The sequence below is a fragment of the Hyalella azteca genome, unplaced genomic scaffold (assembly GCF_000764305.2).
Source record: "Hyalella azteca isolate HAZT.00-mixed unplaced genomic scaffold, Hazt_2.0.2 contig6661, whole genome shotgun sequence".
Classification (NCBI taxonomy): domain Eukaryota; kingdom Metazoa; phylum Arthropoda; class Malacostraca; order Amphipoda; family Hyalellidae; genus Hyalella; species Hyalella azteca.
In genome coordinates, this window is record NW_025936815.1 from 597,379 (window position 1) to 622,786 (window position 25,408).

At 42.1% G+C, this 25,408-nt stretch overlaps 1 protein-coding gene across 1 annotated transcript in view; it reads left to right on the top strand.

Moving 5' to 3' along the window:
- The first annotated feature begins 2,970 nt into the window (after window positions 1-2,970).
- LOC108679503 (dual specificity protein phosphatase CDC14C) overlaps window positions 2,971-25,408 on the top strand; it is a 42,591-nt gene continuing 20,153 nt past the window's right edge. The window contains exons 1-2 of the mRNA XM_018168134.2: window positions 2,971-3,195; window positions 3,587-3,759. Coding sequence (XP_018023623.1) covers window positions 3,123-3,195; window positions 3,587-3,759 — 246 coding nt within the window. The 5' untranslated portion in view covers window positions 2,971-3,122. The remainder of the gene's footprint in view (window positions 3,196-3,586; window positions 3,760-25,408) is intronic.

Here is a 25,408-nt window from a genome sequence, read left to right on the forward strand (position 1 = left end):
ATAGGTTTTCCCTTCGTCGAATTTCGGTATAAATTGCATCGGTGAATCGTGAATGGTGATGCCGTGCCGACTGCCGAACTTGTGCAAATTGTAAACAAGTTGGGGTATTTGAGGCACCTAGGTATAATCTCATTCATTTAGGATTTACTGAAGTATTAAAATTGTTGCGCTGATATTTGGCCATAATCTGTGAATTACTGGTTCCTACTGTTGAATGTAAATGAGTAAAATAAGTGTTAATTGTATTGTGCTTAGAATTTTCTAAACAAGTGCAAAGGGTGAAACGGTGAATTATATCCAAGAAGCCAGAAGGCAAGAACTATTTTGAAAACAGCCTAACAAGTATTAAATTTTCCAAAATAAATCAAAGCCAGTTGATGAAAAGATTCAATCCTTTCAAATTACAGCAGTTACAGCACCATTGAAATCAATTGTTTTACAATCATGTAGGACTCAAATTTTCTGCGTTGTGCAATATCTATTCATTGCTCCTTGACTGAAGTCTGAAAACTTGATATCATTATCATCCATCAATCACATGTGGCTTATTCATTTGTAAAGCCCATTATAAACGTGTCACGTGTGTTTTGATAACACGAGTTTATATTCAATATTGGGCTATGAAAAAGTATTGCTTTCTCATGACTCATATCATATTACTTAGAAAGTTTCCAATCCAAATGAGTTGGAGTTTTATATGCTGTTTATAAGTAAGGCATGATAGATATTAGATAGGTAGTCCACACTCCATAGGTTTGCTATTTGTCACTGTTCAAATTGAGTTCCAAAAAATATGCACTGCTGTATGGATAATTGAATGTGTCACAGCTTATACCGGTATCATACCGGTATAATCATACGGTGCTCCATCTTCAGGCCAACTCTCTTATTAGCAAAAAACAACATGGATTTGTGGACGGGCGTTCCTGCACAACGCAGCTTCTTGACGTATTAGACAGGTGGACTAAAGTGCTTGACCTTGGTGGTTCAGTGGACGCAATTTACTTGGACTTCCAAAAGGCCTTTGACAGTGTGTCATATCAACGTCTGCTCAGTAAGGTAAAGGCCTATGGAATTGGTGGCAAGGTGCATGGGTGGATAAGCAATTTTTTGACAAATCGTACTCAGCGTGTGGTAGTGAACGGCTCACATTCAGACCAGGCATCTGTCATCAGTGGTATTCCTCAAGGATCGGTCTTAGGACCAGTGCTCTTCGTGTTGTACATTAACGATTTGCCTGGATGCATTCAGAGTGACATGCGTTTGTTCACGGACAATGCAAAAGTATTCACAAGAAGTGATAGTGAATCCGCCACGGTGGTGCTCCAAGAAGACATCAATAGACTGCTGATGTGGTCTGAGCGGTGGCTGCTACGTTTCCATCTGGAAAAGTGTAGTGTTTTGAAAGTTGGAACAAAGAAGAGTGAGGCATCCTATCGCATGAACAGCACTGTACTTGCAAACTCAGAGGTTGAACGTGATCTTGGAGTTCTAGTAGACAACAACCTGTGCTTCAGAAACCATGTTGCCCAAATGTCCGCCAAAGCCACCAGAGTTGTCGGTATCATCCGTCGTAGCTTTGACTGCCTCACAGAACCTGTGTTTGTTCAGTTATATAAGGCGCTTGTATGCCCACTGTTGGAATACGGTCACTCTGTGTGGCAGCCATACAACAAAACACTCTGTGCGGAGGTCGAGGATGTTCAAAGAAGGGCGACCAAGCTGCTGGCATCACTTAGCAACCTAGACTACCCGGCTCGGCTAGCCGCTCTGCACCTACCAAGTCTCGAACACAGAAGAAAAAGAGGCGATCTCATAGACTGTTACAAATACGTCCATGGAGTGTACAACACCGCATCACTCTTCAAGCTGTCCACCAGTGACAGAACCAGAGGCCATAGTTTGAAACTTGTTAAAGAGCAGTGCAGTCGCCAGGTATGCTTGAATTTCTTCTCCGTCAGAGTGGTGAACGTGTGAAATAGCCTTCCTGAGCTGGTAGTTAACGCCCCCAGTGTCAACTCATTCAAGTCTCGCCTGGACGCTCACTGGTCTAACCTAGCCACCAAGTACGACCCGGACTGCTATCACTAAACTCGTACTTGGAGCCCACCACGCATGTTGCTTAATACGACGTATCACCATGATTGGTGAACAGGCCTCTAATAAGGCCTTCAACACCTCAACCCGTCAAAGTCAAAGTCATGTGTCTTAGCAACTCTGCCTGCTGGCTCAGCCTGGCTGATGCCATATCTAGATTACTTCCTAAGTTCCTGAGTTGGATTAGATCTATGAATAAGTGCCAAATGTGTCATGGACCCCTTTAATGATAGATATATAAAAGACAAAATAAAGTTTTCCTTCTCATAGTAAGCATGGTTTAAAAATATAAAAAAATCATAATTAGGAATTTCAGCAGTTGAGATATTATGAAAAATTGACCTGAATAATTTTGTACTTAATTTGCCTATTTACAAGTTGAGTGATCATTTGATAAGAATATTACTTTTATTTTGATTGATTGTTAATGCAGTTGTTTCCCAAAATGTTGGGACCTCACATTTTTTACGGTGGACATTGTTGTATTAAAGTATTATGTATGTAATGTTAGAAATTCTAACTTAGAATTCCCATGTCTGGTCTTTCACTGACATTACAGAAATTGTAAAAATTTTAAAATGTGCTACTGCCACATGAGGTATCTGGTATTCAGCCAATGCACAGTCTGGAATGTTCTATATACATATATACGTATGCTAATTAATTGACAGAAAGCATGTGTGTGTAACTGGAGCTGCCAGTCATAAGGTGTTAAAATTTGTTTGTGCCTGACGCCGGCTCCGGTGCACTAGTGCCCAATTTGCTTCTACAAACTTCTAGTCATGATCTTAGTGTGGCACGGCTATGGAACCAATGTGTATAATTATTTAATTGGATAATTGATCTTAAATCATGATTACTATTCTATTTTCCACAGACTATTGTTTTATTCTCTGTATTTCCTGCAACCATGTGCAATATGATGGCCAGAAATGCAATTAGTTATGTCTGACCTTTGATGTTGTTTTGTTTTTGAAAATTATTGTGTTTTTATTTCATATTGTTTGAGAGGTAATAAGTTCAGCATGCCAAACAGTCATCGTTTCATCGAAGACCAGTATGGGGACATGCTCGTCTCTGTGTCTGAGTTTATTAATGGTAAGTTAAGTAAAGTTTAATAACCTTAACTTTCTTATTAAAAAGATAAATTAAGTTTTTCAATGGTAAATTGCAATACATAACATTGTTGCTCAGGAGCTGTTTTATTGTTGGTCCGTGCCTGAAATTTGAAAAAAAATTTAGGAGTCTCTTTGATATATCAATATATTAGTATATTTCTCCATATTTTATATTGAGGAGGAAAGAATTGAATACTAAATTTAAGTCTTGGTAGAGTCTTCACCTTCTCTGGCAAGATAACATCTTCATGATGAAAATTACTGTTTTTCTTATGAAAATGTTTTTAAGCCGGAAAACAAATATGTTTTGAATCCTCTTTTGTTTGTTGACTATCTGCGTCTCAACTAAATGATGATCTGTCCACCCCCAGATCGGTTCTACTTCGTAACTCTGCGGCATAACGTTAACCCGAAGAGCACAGCTAACACTCATTACTTTTGTACTGACTCTGAGCTCACTTATGACAACTTCTATGATGACTTCGGCCCACTCAACCTTGCCATGCTCTACAAGTACTGCATCAAAGTCAACAGGAAACTCAAAGTGAGTACATTCTAGACTAAACGATAATTTTATGAACGGCCGACCGTATTTCTTATCATTTATATTGCTGATCCATATTTTTCAGTATAATTGTCAATCTCACCATACTTACCCCTCTATTCTCAGTTTGTTTCGACAATGTCTGCAGTTGCAACAGCCTGTTAATATCGAGCCTTAATGGAGCTGTGTTGTGTAATTTAAAGCTCCTAGGCATATGTCAGACCCTGCTCCTCAAGCATTTTAATTGTATGTGAGCCTTCTTTGTCTCTTATGAATGAGGTTAATTAATTTGGCTTCTATGCGCTCCTCACGTCGAACAAAATAATGTAAAATGAATGAATAAAAGTAAATGTCGCTATTAAATTAAATACTTCAGTTCACGAAATGAAAGTGGCTGTGGTTAATGAAACTAATGTAAAGTTTTACGCTGAGTATCACAATTGCGACGTAGCTCCAACAATGAGCGATGCAATCATGCAGTCGGCGTGAGAAGTGCAGTGCGCGAGCAAAACATGGGGCGTGTCGTTGTTGCCTTAATAAGCTCAGCCCGTTCAATGCAGTGCACGATAAAAACATTATTACAGTCGACAAATGAGCTTATTACTGTGTTTTCCTGCGTAAGAACACTGTTGTGCTTTGTTATTTCTAAAACACTAGCCATTATATATGCTTGACGTTGCTCGGTGATGACATTTGTCCAAGATTTGACCGAATTTCGTCTGAGATTTTCCCAAAATTGATCAGATTTTCACGATATTTTATCTTAGATTTGTTTGAGATGTATTTAAACTACTTTACTCGAGATTAGTCTGAATTTGTCAGAGTTTTTTTTCCACCTCTGTCCGAGATTTGCCTGGAATTTGATCAAACTTATTCGAAGATTAGTTAGAATTTTGAACTTATTCCTAATTTCATTCCACGTGTCTTAACATTTTCCACGATTTGTACGTGGGAGACGACTCAGACGAGTCCGAACTTTATAATGGCGTTGTTCGAACTTTGGTCCAAAATATGCTTCAACTTGGTCCTAATCATTTCCGATATTAGTCCGAATTCTACCGTAACTTTGTCCGGGATTGAAGCCTGCGTGGTTGAGGCTTGAGTGCAGAACGAGTAAAGCAAAGGAAATCCTGAGTTCTATATAAAATTCGTCAATGAATGTAACCAAATGAGGCTTCAAACAAACCCATAAAAAAAAACAAAAAAAAAACGAGCGTTCTGAAACATGCAATATGTGCTTTCCATACTCTTTCGCTCGTTCCGCTGTTTCGCCATCAGTTCTTCGCATTATAGCAAAGCGGCCTACGAATCTCTCTGGCCGAGCGTAGAGTAGCACTCCAGGTGTGAAGGCGAGTAGCTTGCTTACAAACTTCCATGCCATTGTAGTGATTTTATTTCACTTCGAGCGAATCGGTTCCGTACTTGTACTTGTTTTCATTCGCAAATAGTTGCGATTATTCTAGTCATCTAGTGTAAGGTTTCTGAAAGGACTATATCTATTTGGGCCTAAACTTAGTGAAAATCCCGGCAAGAGTTTTTAATGTTAATTAAGAAAGTCGCCTGTTAGAATTCAAGCGAAAGATTTTTATTATTATTTGATATCAGTGCATGAATGCATCATTGCTCATGTTGATGGGATCAGCAATCATATTATTCGCAGTGAACTTCCGTTTGGTGTCGCAATGACGCAGCATTCTTCTGCTGTATGCGGCCGCTATTTTTTTTTATTCCAACGACCCATTGATTGGGTGGCACAGGACCGGCGCATTTCAACTAAAAGTTACGCCCGTCGTCCATCACCATTGTCGCGTGGGGGGGAAGCTTAGTGTTCAGTGGCGTTGGTTTGTTGCAGAACTCGCGTGTCGCGCGCCAGCTTTGCTTCTTCGCTCAATGCTCGGCTCCCGTCGCTCTCTTCTCAATTTATACGCAAGTTTATGCCTTTTTTTGTATGGCCTTTTAACTCCGCTGCTCTGAAGTGTCCTTAATATCCTTCTCTGATCAGGATTCTCCTCACTACAATGTTGTTTTAATACCTTATTGTCAACGGAGCCTATGTTTCTTCACATTGCACGCTCTGTTATATACGCATGCGCTAAAGTTGATGTTGCGACAAGCGTGTCGTGCTCTAGGATATTCTTATGCTGTTGTTTGATGAACCGTATTGTTGTACTGAACTTTGCTGCCTCGTTGGCTGTGCGTGCAGCCGTCCCGCGCCACGGACGACTTACGCCCCATAAGGCAAATGCTTCAGACTAAAAATCCTTGTTGCAATGCCGCCTTGCTGTTGTAGGCCTTCTATTGTGCGCTTTGATAAGTTTTGCTACATGTTCATCGAGTTTCGTTACCAGGCGAGCAGCATCTTGAAGAGTTGCCGTCTTGCCGTTCATATTCCAGCTATTTTATTATCTTATATTTGTCCTACTTTTTCGTTTTTGGTCGTTGAATGTGAATCTGCACCAGGAATTCTCTAAGCGTTCATTCTGCATAGTACTTATGTTGAATTTCCTTTCTTCTCTATTAAATACGATCGTAGAGGCAAACATCAACGAAAATATTTAGGCCTCAGTCATTTGCTCTGCACCCCTTTCCCCCTGGCCGCGGCTGGGAATATCGCTCAAGAGCTTAGCTAAATTTCGCAGCGATGCCGGTCATTTCTCGAGGGAGCTGCTGTGCCTCAGTGATACGTGCATGCTGCTCGCAATGATGGCTTACCGGCCGAGCCCTCAGCTGGTGTGGAGAGATTGTGCCATGCACTGCCTTGTATGCAGGCTAGCGCTTGTAGGCGTGTGTTGTGTAGGCGTCCTCAGCGCTGCACGCTGCCTTGCTTTAGCGCTCTGTTGTGAGCCTTGTGGTACACGAGTGTAGCGCTGTGTACGCGCGTGTGGCGCTGTGTTGTGCTGTGTTGTAGGCGCGTGTGGCGCTGTGTTGTGCTGTGTTGTAGGCGCGTGTGGCGCTGTGTTGTGCTGTGTTTTGCTGTGTTGTAGGCGTGTGTGGCGCTGTGTTGTGGTGTGTTGTAGGCGTGTGTGGCGCTGTGTTGTGCTGAGTTGTAGGCGTGTGTGGCGCTGTGTTGTGCTGTGCTGTACACCCGTGTGGCGCTGTGTTGTGCTGTGTTGTAGGCGCGTGTGGCGCTGTGTTGTGCTGAGTTGTAGGCGCGTGTGGCGCTGTGTTGTGCTGTGCTGTACACGCGTGTAGAGCTGTGTTGTGCGCGTTTGCCGAATTATTTTCAGCGTTGATTGCTCAGCGCGTGTGCGGGGTGCTGCTTCTAAGCGTCGTGTTCAGCAGCTTGTGTTGTAAGAGTGCTTGCGCTTGAGGTCGTTGAGCAACATTTAAAGCAAGCATTGTCTAATGTCTGCAGTCCCTGAGTCTCTATTGCAATTGCCGTCATTCGTTCTACTTGCATTGTCTGACTTCTTTGTTTCCGGACGCGTATTCAGTTGTAGGCACTTTTCATATCAAACAAGCTGATATATCTATTATAAAAGAATTGGTATTCAAAGTTGTAAGAGGCATTTCGAAACTATAGGAAAAGGGCTACATGATACTGAAGCCAGTACGTGTTTGTCAAATTTTATCACAATTGAACAGAAGTTATACATAGTTGGCTCAAGTTGCCCGTTAGTTGGGTTGCAATAGTTCCGTAAGATTATACTGGAGTGTGTGGTTTTACTTACTTCAACATGCGGAGTATCTCCTACATATGAAATGCTCGGCTTCGCCATCTCGTAATGTTGAAGCCTGGAAGAATTTTCTCCCAGTATCATGCATCAAATTTGAACCTTATTCCTCGTTATTTGAATAAGGGTCATCGCGCGAACTTGACCCGCACGTCTTTTGGGTGATCATCTGATGCCGCCACATGACCTTCATGACCAGTCGGTGTCGATTAGCTTCAGAACTTCTGAATAATCTTTTATATATATAATCTTTTAGTGAGGTTTCTATGCTGCCGTGCCAGTCATTCCTTATAACGGTTCTTGCGAAAAAATTTTCAAGTATCTTCGGAATGTATCGCTGAGAACATCAACACATATTTTTTCGTCGGTGGAATTTATCCCTAAGCTCTGAAGAACTCTAAGAAGAGACTTAGAAGCGACGAATCAGCTGGTTCGTCCGCTGGCATCTTGAGCGTCAACAAGTCATATGACAAGGAGACAAGTCGTCGTCAATCCCACGTTGCCGCGGTCCAGTTGTCCACAACTTTACAGTTGTACAGTAAAGTTGTAGCAGTTGCCGTGATGTTTACTCACAGTTATTCTGTTGCGTCATCTGTTGGGGCCGACCACAGCTGCCTCTGTCTTACGTGTGTGCATGTCTATTTTTTGCACTTGAATTATTCTTCAGTCATTCATGGTAATAAGTGAGCAAGGATTTGTGTATCAATTATTGCGTGTATTGAACAAACGACTTTTATTTCATTGATTCCACTATGATCCTATCTCTCCCTCTCTCCGCACTCGTTATACTGTATATATAGGCAGGGTTTTTCGGAGGCTCGGTGAATTAACCTTTAAGAGGAGACCTCTTTACTCCGAGACGATGATTGATCCGGTAACTTTCTTCAATCTTTGAACAACATGACTCAGCCCCGGCCTTTCGCTCGGCAAGACTTTAGAGTCGTGCAGTCTTCTCTTGTGTTATCGTAATGACGTTGCCACTGAAACATCACCTAACAAATATTAGGAAAATAAGCTATCAGTAAGTATTTGTTTCACCTCTGTACTATACCAATGGAAAAGTTCTTATGTTACTTACCATTAATAATCAAGTTCTTAAGTTCTCAGCGGAGGCAAGATTCGGTTTCTTGCGTCAAAGAAACTATAGAAGATCAGATGATCTTTACATGCTCTGATTTCTGCTTCTGCCTGTAGCTATTACAGACTTCCAATTAAACACGACATTCGATGTCTGCTTCTTAAATAAGGCTCGAATAATTTGTCTCGTCAAGCGACTTAACATATAGTGCATTTAGGGATCGAACACTCAACATTTCTTTTATAGAATCTTCTCTGTCTAGATAATTTCAACGTACGTACGCTTTACTATTCTTAATTTGTGCTTTAGGGAGCAAACACTTTTACTAGCATTTCTTTTATAGAATATTTTCTGTCTAGATAATTCCTACGTAGTACGTACGCTTTCCTTTTCTTAATTTGTGCTTGAAAAAAATGCTATATACTTGCAGCGTATGCAAATTTTTTTATTGCGATTAATTAGAGTACATTGTTTCATAAATCTGCACGGTAAATGTATTGAAGTTTGAGAATACTTGATTCCGGTATTCCTTCATCACCGACTCGCATGCTTCTAGAATTTTAGAAAACTTAGTAGGATGGTCAGAAATGAACGCCTTGCACGACCTCGACGGCTGAGGGACAAAATTTGCATTGCATCGACTAGAGTATGGCTGGTAATTGCATTATACAGAAGAGGAACTAGAGACGCACGAGCACGTTAATTAGGGAGGCTGCGTTAAAACTGGTGCAATCAACTAAATTCATCCCATATATTCTTCACTTATAATTACAGAATTTTCTTTCGCTGAATCACGGAGGCACATACCTAGCGATATCAAGCTGAACGCACGAATCTACTCGCTCTCACAAGTCTTCACGGCGTCTTGCGCAGATTGCTTCTGCCGCCGTTGCTGCTATTCCTGCTCGTCCTTTGAGTCGTGATGGATTGCTGGCCATTTCTGTGCTTCAGTGGATGCGCTTCCGTGGGGCTATTTCAGTAGCGTTGTTTTAGTCACACAATCGTAATGACGCGCGAGTGTGGATCGTGCTAGGTTTTAGCCTGTGCATAGCAGCCTTTTTCTTTGCTCTGCAACTTGGGTCGCGTTCGTCATTTAATGAGTCTGGGAGACGTTATGAGGTCCTTTCCGTAGTAACGAGGGAGAAGCAGCATTATTTGTTAGCTCGTTTTATGATAGGTTGGAGTCGTCATATCCAATCACAGTGTTAATGCCGCAGTGATTACTCTGGGTGCATGATGTAAGCGCTCACTATACATTTACTTCATGTTGTGGTACGTCCGCAATAACAACAACAAACTAATGGAATCCCTTTGATTTTAATTATCATGAAGGTTTAGGGCAGGTTCCTTTGAAAAGACTCTTCTCTTCTACCAGTTATACGTTTTCGTTCGCTAATTATGATTAACGAACTAAATTTTAAATAAAAGAAAAAGAGATACCTAATATTCTTCAAAAAGGAGTGCTTCATCCACGGAATATTCGCCCAACTTTCATAGATAAGGTGCTATCTTTTAAGAAAAGCATCCTCCTTTGAAAGACGTCGATGCTGCAATAAAAATGCCTTGTGCAATAAAAAATACCTTTATGGATACGGACGGCTGACATTGTATAGATACCACCAGAAGGCAGTAGTGTGGGCCATGGTGTCCGATAAGATACCCAGTTAATGGACTGTGTGCCTCCTATGGAGGACAGAGCAAACCTACGCACGAGAAATATCTATAGAACGTACACCTGTACGAGCCTGCACGACGAAAACATGCATGAGCCTGCAGACCGGGTGAGCCTATAACGGACCCTTGAGGTCTCTTGCCCGCTACACTCGTGCGCCTCTCATGGCAGCCGACCTTACGCAGTATCTCGAACGCCCTCCAGCGCGCACTATTGCGTCGTGCACGCAAGTCTACTGTATTGTTGTATTGTATTTTACAAGTCTTCTTGTATTGTACTGGTCTACTTGTATTGTACAAGTTTATTTGTGGTGTACAAGTCTTGTATTGTACAGGTCTACTGTATTGCACAAGTATATTTGTATTGCACCAGTATATTTGTATTTTACAAGTCCACTGTATTGTTCGTACATGTCCGACACTTCGCCATTTGAGAGCACTAATTGTAGAGTTATTGAGTTATAATTGTCTTTTAAATTAAAAAAACTCACTAATATAGTTTTATTCCATAAATTAGTCTACCGCAGCTTGCGTAATGGCAGGATTCCAGTGATCATTGTAGCCGAGCTGTTGGCATACAGCGCACGTACGTTGCAGCGTCGCTGCCATAATAAAAGAAACCAATGAGATTTTGTCTAAATAGCGATGCATTTATTTGCCCTTTATTTTTCGGGTAATTCTCGACCAGTTGGGCCAGGCCATAGCTGTCTTAGTTCTACGTCCGATCTCTGCTCTGAGAAAGTATGTAACTATTTGTACGTACACGATGTCCCATTTATTTTTCAGAGTGTTAACGTTGTATATGTCCGTCGCTCTGTCACCATTCAGACGAAAGTTCTCTGGGTGAACTCGATTGTGATGACCTTGCATGACCTCTAAAGCTGCTACTCCATTACTGACTTTTGGCCAACGACTGCTGCTTTCTAACTACATAGTAGTTCAGAATCACTTATTATGTCGAATTTGTTGAAACTTGGTCCATTCCTTTGCTATTTGGACGTTTTCAAGAATGCTTGTCATAATAGTTATCAGTAACAAGTTGCTGAGTTAATTGGGTCATAATTTACTGGTTCGCAGTATAGTTATCAGGTGCCGTATTTTCATAACTCGCTTGAGTACACGTAGCATCCAAAGTACACGTAGCATCCTCAGTACACGTAGCATCCTCAGTACACGTAGCATCCTCAGTACACGTAGCATCCTCAGTACACGTAGCATCCTCAGTACACGTAGCATCCAAAGTACACGTAGCAGCCTCAGTACACGTAGCATCCAAAGTACACGTAGCATCCTAAGTACACCTAACATCCTAAGTACACGTAGCGACCAATTTCACGTCTCTGATTATTGAGTTTAACTAGAAATGCCGTCTGTGATTGACTGACAGAGTTACGAACTCTTAAATATTTTTGATAGTACGGTCTCATGCTCGTAAGTTTGAGTTATCGGTTCCCACTTTCCAAGAATAGGTAGCGTTGTTGCACTGCCGGTGCTGCGTGTGCAGCAGCCGCTATACAGAAGAGTCTCTATTGCACAGACCTACACAGCTGTGCGTTCAGAGCCTTTCAGAATGTCTGCCTTATAAAGCTGTTCTTGCTCTGTGTGTTGTGTTGTAGTGCTTGCTCTGTGTCTTGTGTTGTAGTGCTTGCTCTGTGTGTTGTGTTGCAGTGTTTGCTCTGTGTGTTGTGTTGTAGTGCTTGCTCTGTGTGTTGTGTTGTAGTGCTTGCTCTGTGTGTTGTGTTGTAGTGCTTGCTCTGTGTGTTGTGTTGTAGTGCGGCTTCTAATTAAAAACGAATTTTCTCTTTACGATTATAGCGTTGAACTTCTATCGTTTTCTATGTTATATGCGTCCGTTCTTGTAATGATGTTTTACTATTACGCAAACAATAAAGCTTATTTATACCAAATGCGTGTGTGCATTTCTAGTGCCATTAACTTCCTCGAGCGAACGAATGTGTGGGATAATTTGTATGATTAATCTCTTTCTGGTCAGGTAATGACGCCTGGGCTAGGTTTTGTTACTGTTGCTGAATAGGTCAGTTTAGTTCCTGTTGCATCTAATGGACCTATTAACATTATAATTTATAGCCTTCTCATCTCTTTCATAATTGGATGAAAGTATGATAGCTTGGTGGCGAATTGCTGGGTTCACTGCAGCAATGCAGCTGGGGAACTTTCGACTCTCCATGCACCCGCTCTGGAGAAATAGTCAACGTCCTGATGAGCAAGGTAATCTCGGAAAAAATTAATTGGTAAAAAAGTTCAAATAGTGATGCATTTTCTTGTCCACAGCTCTATGGCGTCTTTTTTTACAGGTCATACTAGTTCAGGATGACCCACCCACTCGCAGAAAGTGCATCACGATTTGCACTAAGTCGCGCTCGTTCTTCTGAGTATATGTTTCGATGTCGTAGTTCGGAGCACTCCTCTTATCGCGAGACTCCAGGGATCAAATCCTGGAAGCCTGCCGCTCTTCAAATGCCGCCGCGCGTGATGATGGTATCCCAGATACCAATGGACACGTTGCGAGTGATCAGGCGGGAAGATCAGGCTTGTTAGCGCATTTTCTCAGTTATGGAAAAAATGCACTATTGTGCTCGCCATGTCCGTCCGTCCGTCTGTCCGTCCGTGACTTCACGTTTTCGTCGACGAGAAAAGGCGCTCTCTGTCACTCACTGCAGTGAGTACTGAGTTATATTTTGTGTGTTATTGCTAGTGCGTTGACGACGATAAGAAATAATTAGGACTTCATGAAAAACAGCGATGCCGGGTTAGCCTTTGTGTCATCCATACCCAGTTAGGTATTATTTGGCATCAATTACACAATACGAGCCATTTATCTTTCTGAGTGTGCTTTCTGAATGATAGAACTTTTTCTGAATGATAGAAAAAAGTTTCCTTTACATGAGCTGGCATGTTTATATGAAACACACTGCGGGTCATATTCATTGCAAATATTTCGTGATATTTAATCTACTTCAGATAAGTATTCATATGATATCTTACGTGAATCGAGCCAATCGTTGTTGTTGGCTTGCTGATCTAGCGTCATTCTCATGCCCTACATATTCCAGCCTTCCAAGTTAAGCGATATAAGAGAGCCATTGTACAGGATTTCACGAGAGGTCCAGGTTCTTTGCGAGGTGGGAGGGAGGCAGAATGAGGAGCCGCAAGTGGGGAAAGGGGAGATGTTTTTCCCCCTAAGACCGACCGCCCCCCGCGAAGCCGCTGCTCACGGCCAAGGTCACCTTTGTGCTCTTGTAACCGGACCGACTCTCTTCTTTTTCCCGATGTATCTGCTCGTCTGGCTGTTCCCTTCTCTTTGCTCTCTTTACTTACTTCTGTAAGTAAATTCACGCTGATATTTCTCCTCTTAATATAAGCTTTCTCGTACGCTGCTTGTATATACGCGTCCGGCTGCTGCAGTGCCGAACTGAGCCGACACTGAAGTCTTGGTTGCGCTGGTCAGGCTGGCTTGGCAACGCTCTTCCTCTGCGCGCTGCTTTGTTGTGTTGCACGCGGTGCTTTTGGTGGTGCTGTTGCAGTGCACGTGTACGCGGTGTGGTGCGTTCTGTGGTGCTGTTGCAGTGCACCTGTACGCGGTGTGGTGCGTTCTGTGGTGCTGTGTGATATGTGTGGTACAGTGTGATGTGTGATGTGAAGTGCCACACGTGCGGAGACCGCTGCCACTGTGCACTGTACTGCGACGCGCCATATCAAATACCGTCGTGTTCAGCAACATGTCGTATTAAATGCATCCGTGTACTACACAACGCCGTATCAAATGCCTCCGTGTGATACAACACGCCGTATCAAATGCCTGCAGTTGCACCCGAATGCCACCTCGGCGACCAGAGCCGCGGTGACTGCACTGTACGGAGGTGTGGGTCAAACCGGTCCGATGTGTACAGGTGTGTGCTATTGCTGGTGTGTCAAGTGTGTCGGTGCGTCTGGTGTGTGCGAGAGTGTGCGTGGCTGTGCCGGCGTTTTCGGCGCCTAAAACCTCTTCTAAGTCTCTCCTTTCATGGCGCTGCTGATGCATGACTCGACGCTTTCATATGCATGGTCTGACTTCTTTGGGTTCCGAGTTCGTCAGCTTTCACCTCAAGAGGTCTTTGAAACGCATCCATGAGATCCTAATTTATACACTTTTTCATTTCTCATCAGACCGAAAGTTTTTATTTTCAATAATCCACAGATGTCGGCGGATAGTTGCTTCTATTTCATCTGCTAGTCAATTCGGGTTTCGATTTTCTTCCTTTTTCTCACAATTGACCTTGTGAAGCCAGCCATTGCTAGGAACGGCAAAACTCAGAGGCAGTGAAAATGTTATCTATTTTTTTAATACTTCGGAAGGCCGTTAAAATCTATTTTGTACAAATTCACACATTTCTGCTGCTCGATAATGTGCCATTAGATGTTTACAGTAAATTCTTTTGCACGAGTGTTGATCTGTTTATCTTTTCTATGAATTGTGTCTTTCCTGTGTGGTCGTAGTGTGGTTGTTCTGCAATGACTGTATAGGGAACCTCATCGTGTTCCAAGGTAGCATCTTTCCTTTGTATTTAGGAGGCCTGTTAAGATTATCTTGTAATTGCCGCGATTGAGAGAAGACCTTCCACTGCATGCGTGACGGAGAAAGCGCGCGGCCCTGTCGATTTATAGGCACGACCTCAACTTCATTCCGTACACACTTGCCAATTAAATATCGTTTACATTCTTAACAAACATAACTAGTTTGAGAAACAACCCCGCCTACTTGCTTCAGAGTTTAATTATATTCTATTAAAGTCATTTGTTTTGTTGAAACTTTCCAGACGACTTGAGCAGGTTCCTCAGCTAGACACATCTCAGGTTCGCGTGTGCGTCTTAGTTATTACTCTGGTGTTTTTTTCGGTTAATGTACGCTCGGAGGGGCACGTTCTTTGACTATGCAGGCCGATGCTGGTTGTTGTATGGAATCGTCTATTTAAACTTATACTTGATTGAAATACAGGTTGCAAAAGCACAGTAAAAAATTATTCGTGATCGAAACTGGGCAGATTAAGTCTTGAAATACGAGCACGACTTACGGTGTCCATGCATGTATATGTATATACAAGCGCACACCGCTGCACCGACTGTATGTATATCTGAACAATTGTACACAAGTGTGGCCTCTGTGTACCTGAACGGTACACAGGTGTCATCTGCCCTGTTGAGTGGCACGTGTCATTCCTCTTTGTCTGGCACTTAGTGTTCGTGTTTTACGAAACAGACTTGTGCTGTTAGTCTCAATGCTATTCCTACCTGATAGGATGTTACAGTTGTAGCACTAAAGCCCCTTTCACACAGGGCAGTAGATACTGCGCGCGTCAAAAATGCCGCGGCAGTATTTACATCGCAATCTTTCACACGAGGCGCTTTTTACTGCTGGGATCTTATGGAAATACCTATATATTTTATGGAAAATATATCTTATATGAAATATATCTCTATCACTTCAAGGATATATATATTTATCAATGTATGTCTTTATGTTTATGTAACATTATTTATGTACCGATATTTATGTAATAATATTATGCTATAATCTATGTCATGCAGTGCTGTTTATTATGAACCTAAAATACGGCACCACTGTCTGCTAGGATGTGGCGTCAAAAACCACCCAGTGTGAAAGATTACATTGAATACCATTGCAAGCTAAACTGTCGCGGCAAATCTACTGCCGCTGTTTTAGCGCGACACACGCTGGCGTCAGGCGTCAAGTTCTACGCCGCAGTAAATGCAGTCGTGTGTGAACAGCAGTGCACATTTCGTATGTCCGCTAAGGTTCGGCAGTAAATACTGTCGGACGCTGGCAGTATTTACTGCCCTGTGTGAAAGGGGCCTAACTGGGCCGGGAAAGTTTGGTGTTGTACATGCGGGCGGCGCGTCACAACTATTCACCTGCTGCTCATATGCAGAGAAAGTTTCGGTGTAACATTGCTCGTTATGCGGCGCATGTATGCTCGCGTTTGTAGGGGGCGATCATTCCTGTTCAAATCTTGAATTTTGAAGATTGGGCAAATTTGTGTCTTGAAGAATGAGCATAACGTGTGAATTCACCCATTTGGCTCACTCTACTTTAAGTTAAAAGAGACATTAGTACACGTTTAAGAAGTTTTCGAAGGGTAATTGTTTTGAATTGCTTCTTACATCGAGTTGCAATGCGTGTGCACCGATGAAGGCTTGTAAATGGTTTTTAAAAATTTTTTTGACTTCTATTAAAGTCTTTCTTAATCGCTTTTTATATGTTTATTATTTATTCATTCATGTGCTCCAGCTATGATTTTCCAGTGCCTGTATAGTCTTTCTTGAATACGTGAATAAAGAGACATTAGTTAGAGGGGGAAACCTTAGCATAGCCTAGGTTATATTCGTATTCTACACAGTCAGTATGAGAATGAGAAAAAGCTTATCAAATATTTAATTATGGAAATTTCAGATGCAAATTCTTTGCTTGGCTACATGGACGGAATGAATCCAGTGATAAGGTTTTATTGAGTTAATGCAGCATTATTGCACCTTAAACTTGTGTTTGTGTTCATCTCTACTAATCATTATCATTACCATTGTTATGTACTGTTGGAAGTAAAACATCCATTGATGTTATATCGCTGATATTCACTTGAATGTCTCCAAAACAGCCATTGTGCCTGGATGAGGAAGGGGAGCAGGTGCGGCTGAAGAAACATTGAGGTAATCAATCATATCTTCAGCCCGGTTGTCTTGTGGGCGATCAAAACCAATTTAATTCGCATTCGGTTGTTATCTATATTCTGCAAGTTTTAAATGTTTGGTTAAGGAGAATGCTAAGAAGAAGAAGAAAGTCGGCTGAATTATTTCTCATTTCCCCTATAAGGCAGGCTAGAGGAATTGCAGAAATTGATCCCATAAAAGAAAGGGAGTTTATTTACTAGATGTCCTATACTTTTACTGCCTTTTCCAATACCTTTTGTTTGTTAGAATCAAGTTAGTGCTTGCAGATCGTTTTTTTGTGTTGATTATTTATGCCATGGATAAGCGAATCCATATGACTCAACAAGAATCTTAAATTTCAATGATGACACGCAGTGGCAATACTATATTTCTCTGCTGTTCTTCTCTGAGAGGCATTAATGTTTGATGTTTCTGAGGCATTATACTGACATTTTTATAACTTCTATAATTGTGCAATTGTGCAGCCGTGCTGACTACACTCAGCAGATAATTCTTGTTCGACGTCTGTGAAGATCGGAAGGAGGATATAGGCTCAGCTAGCCGCAATATGTGTGAATGTGATGACATTCTAGTTTCATTAGATCCAATTCTTTTTTTATATGTGTATGGCATCCAATTTTTTAAGCAGCCACTGTGGCAAAACTAGTCCGAAATATGTTCTTCTTCAAGGCAATTACAAAATTGATGATCAATTCTATTTAAATGTTGCTCCACGTACGTCCAATTCTGAAGTATGATAACTTCATTCAATTTGTTTGCGTGTTTTTTGATTCCCAGATTAAATTCGTTCACGTTGTTACGCTATTACGCCAAGATTGGCGCTATGATGATGTAGAAGATTAGTTGCATACTAAACATTTCTTTTTTAAAGTAAAGACCAACAAGAAAATAGAAGCCGTATTTTTGCAAAAAGCGTATTTTCTCATTTGAAAGCGCACGTTTTTTCTTTTAAGCTGCATCACCACCGATCGGAACGTATATCTTGAGTGGTCTTCCTACTACGAGTCATGGGTGACTGCTAAACTGCTAAACTTATGCAAACATTCAGTTACAGTCTATCGTACTCGTAGCTTTAGGCCATGCTGCCATGCACCAGTCACCGTTACAGCAGTTTTGCAGGTTATGCCGACACCCGCGTTACCGTTACAGTCGTGGCTGTAGGCTTTGCCGTCCAACGCGTCACCGTTACAGTCGTGGCTGTAGGCTTTGCCGTCCAACGCGTCACCGTTACAGTCGTGGCTGCAGGCTTTGCCGTCCAACGCGTCACCGTTACAGTCGTGGCTGCACGCTTTGCCGTCCAACGCGTCACCGTTACAGTCGTGGCTGTAGGCTTTGCCGTCCAACGCGTCACCGTTACAGTCGTGGCTGCAGGCTTTGCCGTCAAACGCGTCACCGTTACAGTCGTGGCTGCAGGCTTTGCCGTCAAACGCGTCACCGTTACAGTCGTGGCTGCAGGCTGTGCCGTCAAACGCGTCACCGTTACAGTCGTAATTGCAGGTTATGCTGCCGCCTGAATCGTCCCAGTAATTTATCCCATACACTAAGCACGAACGCTCTAGTATTCCAATGCTTGTGTCATGCATTGTGCAGCTGTTACGAGTGTGCTTTCGTTGCTTTTGAACACTCGTAGGTGAGTGAACACTTCTCGTTGCTTCGCGACGCTCTCTTAGACGAGACTCCCAAGATACTCAATTGTAAAATAATTATTATTTTCCAAATATGGGTTTGACATTTTTGCCTTTGAGGGATTAGTTTTTAACAAATTAAAACTGTATTGACTTGGACGTATTCCTAATAGCCCGAGAAGTATCTAGGAAGGCGCTGTTTTATCTCATTAAAATAAATGGTTCTCTTCACCGCCATGGCAACATTGTTGCGTGCCAGTATTGTCTTGCTACTCACAGATGATCAAAGCGCCGCAGCCTCACAACAGAAACACATTCTCCATTGAATATCTCGGCCAAAGTTTGAGCTCAGCGCTGCTGTAGAGGCCCACCGCCGTGCATATAATCATCGCGTGTCCCCGGTGAGAGGATCACCGCAATAAGGATCAGGGGATTTGCTTGGGAAATGAAGACGATACCAAATGCGCGAACTGCAGACCACGAGTGAGCATTTAGGATCACGAACGGTGGTGAGGTGCCGCCTCTTTTGCCTTGAGTGCTTTCGGAGAGCCAGTTTTCAGTTTGTTAATGGGCCAAGCTTTAAACTTTTTCGTGGGCGAGTTCCTGGGTCGTTGTTGGGCACGCCTCGAGTTCGTTTAATCGCGCAACGAGACCAATTGTTGTTGAGTTATATCTAAGCGTTTATTGGTGGGATTTGTGTAAATCTGTGTTGTCGGAACGTATGCGATGTTGTTCCACTGCAGCTGCGCTCATGAAATGAGCCGTGATAAAAGTAAAGCCCCTCCGATCGAGAAACAATGCAAAGAATTGGCCGATATATCGAGCTGAAAGCTTTTCCTTGGCGAATCTTTGGGAATTTCGATATTCCGATGCCTCAAAATTGCCCAAACCCGATGCCTTAAAGCTTGTGTGTCCTCGATACTTGCCAAGGCGGATGATTCTTCACGTCTCCATTGTTGTGCTGGTAGAAGGCTTATGCATCTTTCGCCAACCTACCACTGCTGTATTCCTTCGAAACGTAGGAAAAATGCTTCTCTGATAACTCGTAAGAATTTAACATCAAAGAAAATTTTTTCATTGGAGATATGGTGCATTTACTGGGTGTTTACTTGCTTTTAAAATTCTTGGTAAACTTAATTTAAGCAGACTGGTGATTTAAGTGCACTCATAACGCTCAATTGCACTGCTTTGATTCACGTTGAAAAAACAAGTAGCGTGCATTGTAGTGAATGGAAATGTGCGTCTTGAATTTACTAATGAGCTTGCAACTTCAATGTGAACGCTAAGGAGTTTGTGCTCAAGAAGTTTTTTGTCTGTGGATGAGAGGTCGTTTTTTTTTACGCCAGGCTTTGTGAGTTCAAATTACTTTCTCGTCGCCTCTTGGAATTCGATCAGCTGCAGGATGGCCAGAAGAATCGCACGTTGGATTGCGTTTATAAAAAATCCTGTGATTTTTTCCCTCGAGTTCTTCTTACGTATCAGGTACTGTAATTTATAATAGTTTCGGTAATTATTATTATTATTTTTTAATTTGGAGTGAATAGACGCACAGCAGAGTCATTATCGAGGCATCTATTTTCAAAAATATGTTATTATATATAACATATGTTATTAATAATAATATATATTATAATAATAACATATACAAATATATAATAACATGTATATGTTATATTATGTATAACATATATAAATATGTTATTTGTTTTTCATAATAGACTATATACCGTAGGCCTGCTGAAATTAAAAAATTTCTTGTCCTCCCAACACATTTCCTTGTGTTGGAAGGAATGTTAAAATGGAGTGCAATTTAAATTGATACGAAATACACACATAAAGCTCGATGCGCTTGCATACTGTTGTGAATGTGAAGCTCTAATATTATTTGGTGCGTGTAATTAGAAAACTAATAATGTTATCATCACTATAGCATCTTGTCACTTTGCAATGCCATTTATTCAAATGGAATATGAAGGGTGCAAGGGTGTCGATAAGGCTGAACGGCATCAATCGAATCGGTGAGTAATAATGAACGGTTTACACAGTAATTTTAATTACATGAAACGGACAGACAACAATGAATACTCGACTTAGAATAAAGCAAGGTCCTTTCAAGGCGTACAGACAGCCGATGGTAGTAGAACAGACGACTGACGGATGAAGCACAGACGACTGACGGATGAGGCACAGACGAGTGACGGATGAAGCACAGACGACTGACGGATGAAGCACAGATGACTGACGGATGAAGCACAGACGACTGACGGATGAAGCACATACGACTGACGGATGAAGCACATCAGACGACTGCGGATGAGGCACAGATGACTGACGGATGAAGCACAGACGACTGACGGATGATGCACAGACGACTGACGGATGAAGCACAGACGACTGACGGATGAGGCACAGACGAGTGACGGATGAAGCACAGACGACTGACGGATGAAGCACAGACGACTGACGGATGAAACACAGACGACTGACGGATGAAGCACAGACGACTGACGGATGAAGCACAGACGACTGACGGATGAAGCACAGACGACAGACAGTTTCATAGGCCTACTGATAACTCAGCTGTGGTAGTCTTGCCCTTAACTCGAGTGTACCAGATAGTCTCCCCAACCGGAACTGGAATAGACACAAGAGTGATCAGCGTGGCCCCTTAAATGTTTCAAATGTACAGAACATAATGATCACCGGTAAGACTAGAAGATTACCCATTAAGAGCACACATTAAGCTACTAACCTATGGCGCTGGCGACCAGGGGCCATACTTTCAAAACTGGCTAAGTGAACGTAAGTTCTTACGCTCTTTTTTCTTGTCTATGATTGGTGGATTTTGCTTGAAAGGCCGTCAATGATTGGCTGATGAACTTACGATCTCTTAACTTTTTTTGAAAGTATAGGCCCTGAGCAAGAGTGGCTGATGGCCGGCCAATGAACACAGATTGTGACGCCGAATGTAAATATTACCCTAGAGGGTTAACTAGAAATGGCTTGATCCTTACCATGGGAATCACAACGCGTTTAATTCAAGATTCATGAATTACTGAAATATGAATAATTCAAAAATAAAATCTTATATGTTACGTATATGCAACTGCGACTTAAAGTAATAAAACTCAATTTATTCTCACTTTTCTAACAAGTTTAAAATTGAATTTGGAGATTCTTATTGAAAGCAACAATTGTGCACTTTTTATTAAAGGAGTGATGCATCTTATGCATCTCTCCTCTCGATGCATATTAAAGGAGTAACGAATCTATAGAATGGCGCAAGTGAAGCAGCTGGTCGTAATTTGAGCAGCTCACGGCTATTATCTCGCTTTTATTCATGGCGCCGTTGTTCTCATGGACTTAAATTTTTACCCAGTGACCTCAAAGATCTATGGTGCTGTCGTACAATGAAATGCGAGGAGACCGTATTAATTGACTTTAATTACCTTATTCATTAATTAATTGTTGTAGAAATACAGGTATCTTTTAAACGCTCCGGCTAGTGAAGACCGGACAAAGATTTGTTGCGATGCGCTCTGACGGATGTGATGGCAGCACCATCGTCCTGTTTATGGTGACACCACCGCGTCGGAACACCACGAACAATCAGGTCAGAAAATGTATTTCTGAACACCTATTAAGCCAGCTGCAGTTAATAAAGCTAGCGAAGTCGTTTATTCAATTGTTTAAAGCAATTCGCGTACGTGGGTCGGTATATCGATGTTGTGGTGGTAGCTTAGTATCGGCAACACGGCTGAAGTTGGCCGCCATCAGCAGTGTGATGTGCCTCGGCGATGATAAAGCTGCCTCCAATAAATAAATATCGTAGTATAAAGTACGTAAAATAAAGCTACTTTCAATATTAGTAAAACAAACGTACACAAATTCGAGGAAGCGGACTCGGTTTGCACTATGCTGCGAGTCGAATGTTGCGTGGATATATTTTTTCTAGTTTTTTAAAAATAATGCAAAAATGGTTGTTGCTCATACGTGACCTCATAACTCCGACTGGCAGCTTTTGGAATATTGTGAAAATGTCAGAAAATTTAGCTGCAGAAATTTTTCGACTGTCGCGTAAATTTCCTTTGGCTCGACACTTCGCACGAGTGCAGGGACTCGTGATGACTTCCTTCAATAAATGCTCTAATGCTGAATTTTTTCCCGCAAGGAAAATTCGTGAGAACTGATTTACTCGCTTTTATGTGTAAATTGTCGCGCATGTGCTGAATGCTGCAATGGGAATGTGAATCTCGTTAAAATTTTCATCTAAAGTCGTTTACAATAAATTTTACGTAAAATTAATAAATGTGCTCTCATTCAGGTTTATATCACACCAATGCTTGACGGCTTAAAAAATCGTGCAATATAGTTCATTAATTTTTGCATAATATAGTATTGCTCTTCATGTTACAGTTATTTTCTAAGCTATACTGCTTTATATTGCGGCGCTCCGGTGAACAAAAACGTTGATTGCGTGCAACGCGAGTTACGCGAGCTATGTGTCATGCAATTCGTCTGTGCCATGTCATTGTTTTGCTCCAGCGAACCGCCCAAATTTCCTCTGTTTCTGGCTCATAATCGCCCCGGAATGCACATGCAAGATGATGAAGACGACACAACTGTATGATGCAAGTTATAAAACTATACCTTAACCTCTGGGGGCTCGGTGAACCGCTGCGTGACGAACGCCTGCTTATAACCCTTGACTCATTGCACCAGTCATGCGGCCCTTATGTGCACTCATGTGTGTGGGCTGTGTCCCATACTTCCTTTACTAGCTTATTTTCTTCTCACGTCCGCATGTCTGTTGTTTACTGGCTATACCCAAGCCTAATGCGAGTATGAGCGAATTTACTACGTTTTTGCTTCGTTAGTTTTTCTTAGCATTATTCCGGTGTCTCCATGTTCCGAAGATGTGTTGTAATGGATGTTATTTTGACAAGAAAATGTTCATATTCGTTTTTATTGTTTTGTAAAGTTCAAGTAAAGGACGACTCCAAGTAGATTCGACAATTAACCCTAAACTGCCACCGATCTTAACAAAGGAGAAATGAAAGCATACTAAACAAATATTTATTGAACAAAGCACGTAAATTGAACACTAATAAATGAAAGGTTGAAAGCATCCTAATAACTAACGCACAACAGTGATAGTACACGACAATGATAGTACATAGCAAAAATAGTTCACAGCAAAGGTAATGCACGACACAGGTAAGGCCGGCAAAGGTAATGCACCACTAAGGTAATGCTCAGCAAAGGTAATGCTCAGCAAAGGTAATGCTCAGCAAAGGTAATGCTCAGCAAAGGTTCACAGCAAAGGTGGTTCACAGCAAAGGTGGTTCACAGCAAAGGTGGTTCACAGCAAGGGTGGTTCACAGCAAAGGTGGTTCACTGCAAAGGTGGTTCACAGCAAAGGTTCACAGCAAAGGTGACTCACAGCAAAGGTGACTCACAGCAAAGGTGGTTCACAGCAATAGTCATACACAGCAAGGGCTAGTTAACTGGGTTGAGACTGGACGGGTGCAGGTACTGGAGTTGAGAAGTACGGTCGAGGTCGGCCTAACTAGGAGCCGCTTTGCTGGCCGGGCAAAGAGTCGGTCCTAATAGGGACGCTACAGGTGCACTCGAAAATAGTGACAGTAGGTACGCTTCGACCAAGTTACAGCAATCGAATGAGACGAACTAACCCGGGCTTCAGGCCGGTAACGCCACGTCATCAAATAGCATGGTTGCCAACCCTACGAGCAGCCGTTAAACTTACGACACAAAAATAAATTTAAGTAACCGAAATCATAACGGGTGAATTTCCCTTACATGTTTATAATTAGCTTCTTCCCTGCTGGCACTGCCGTGTGGTCTGCGCTGGACCATGACCACGAGCGACTGTTTGGTTTTGTTTGGTATATTTAGCACCATGTCAACTAGTGTCTGTACCTGCTCTAGTATAACGTGCCCCGCTCTGCAATGTGTGATGTCCAATCTCGCAAGGTATGATATGATGCATCCTTCAATACAGCACCATATACCTTCACTTTTCATATCATCCAACTTATAATATATTATGTTTTCCGGTAAAGAATGTATGAAATAATCTAACCTGCAATGTATGAAGTCTTTCGGTCCACATTGTATGATATCATCCAACTTGCCTGTATAGTGACGTGATCATGACGACGCGGTACCACTTCACGAGCGCACCTCTGTGTAGCTCTGAGGTGCCTGTCTTGCAGGGCTGGGCCTTTAATCACTTCACTGTCTCGATGATGGGTGCCACCGCAATGCGTATCCTGTATACGGCGTGTAGTGACACATTTGGTGGTCTGTATTATGTCTGCAATTGCATGCAATAATAATTAATTTTATTATACTCTCTAAAAAAATTTAGCTTGCCTAACCAATTTAGTATGGTTATTAGTTTATTATGCATGCGGCATATTATCGTGCTAGCGACCTGTAATGTATAGCATACAACTTGCACTTGTACTGTGTAGGGCTCGTATTATAGAGCGTATAGGACGTGTAATATGAAGCACTGGTGCATCGGTTGACCGTGTGTTGCTGAAGGCGTGAGTGAGAGCTGGGCCATCAAATGGTGCGCCTCCATGACACTGCCCAGTGCTCTGTGTGATATGTGTACTATTTGCGCCGCTCTGTGTGATATGTTTACTATTTGCGTCACTCTATCTGTATGATATGTGTACTATTTTGGGTCACATCTCTAGCCTCCCACACTTCCCTCATCTCTCTCGAGCCATGGCACGAGTGTCCTTACACAAGCGCTTGTTTTCCCGCTGAACCCGCCGCATTGTTTCGGTAAAGAATTGCCACTTAGAGGTTCATCCGAGATGATT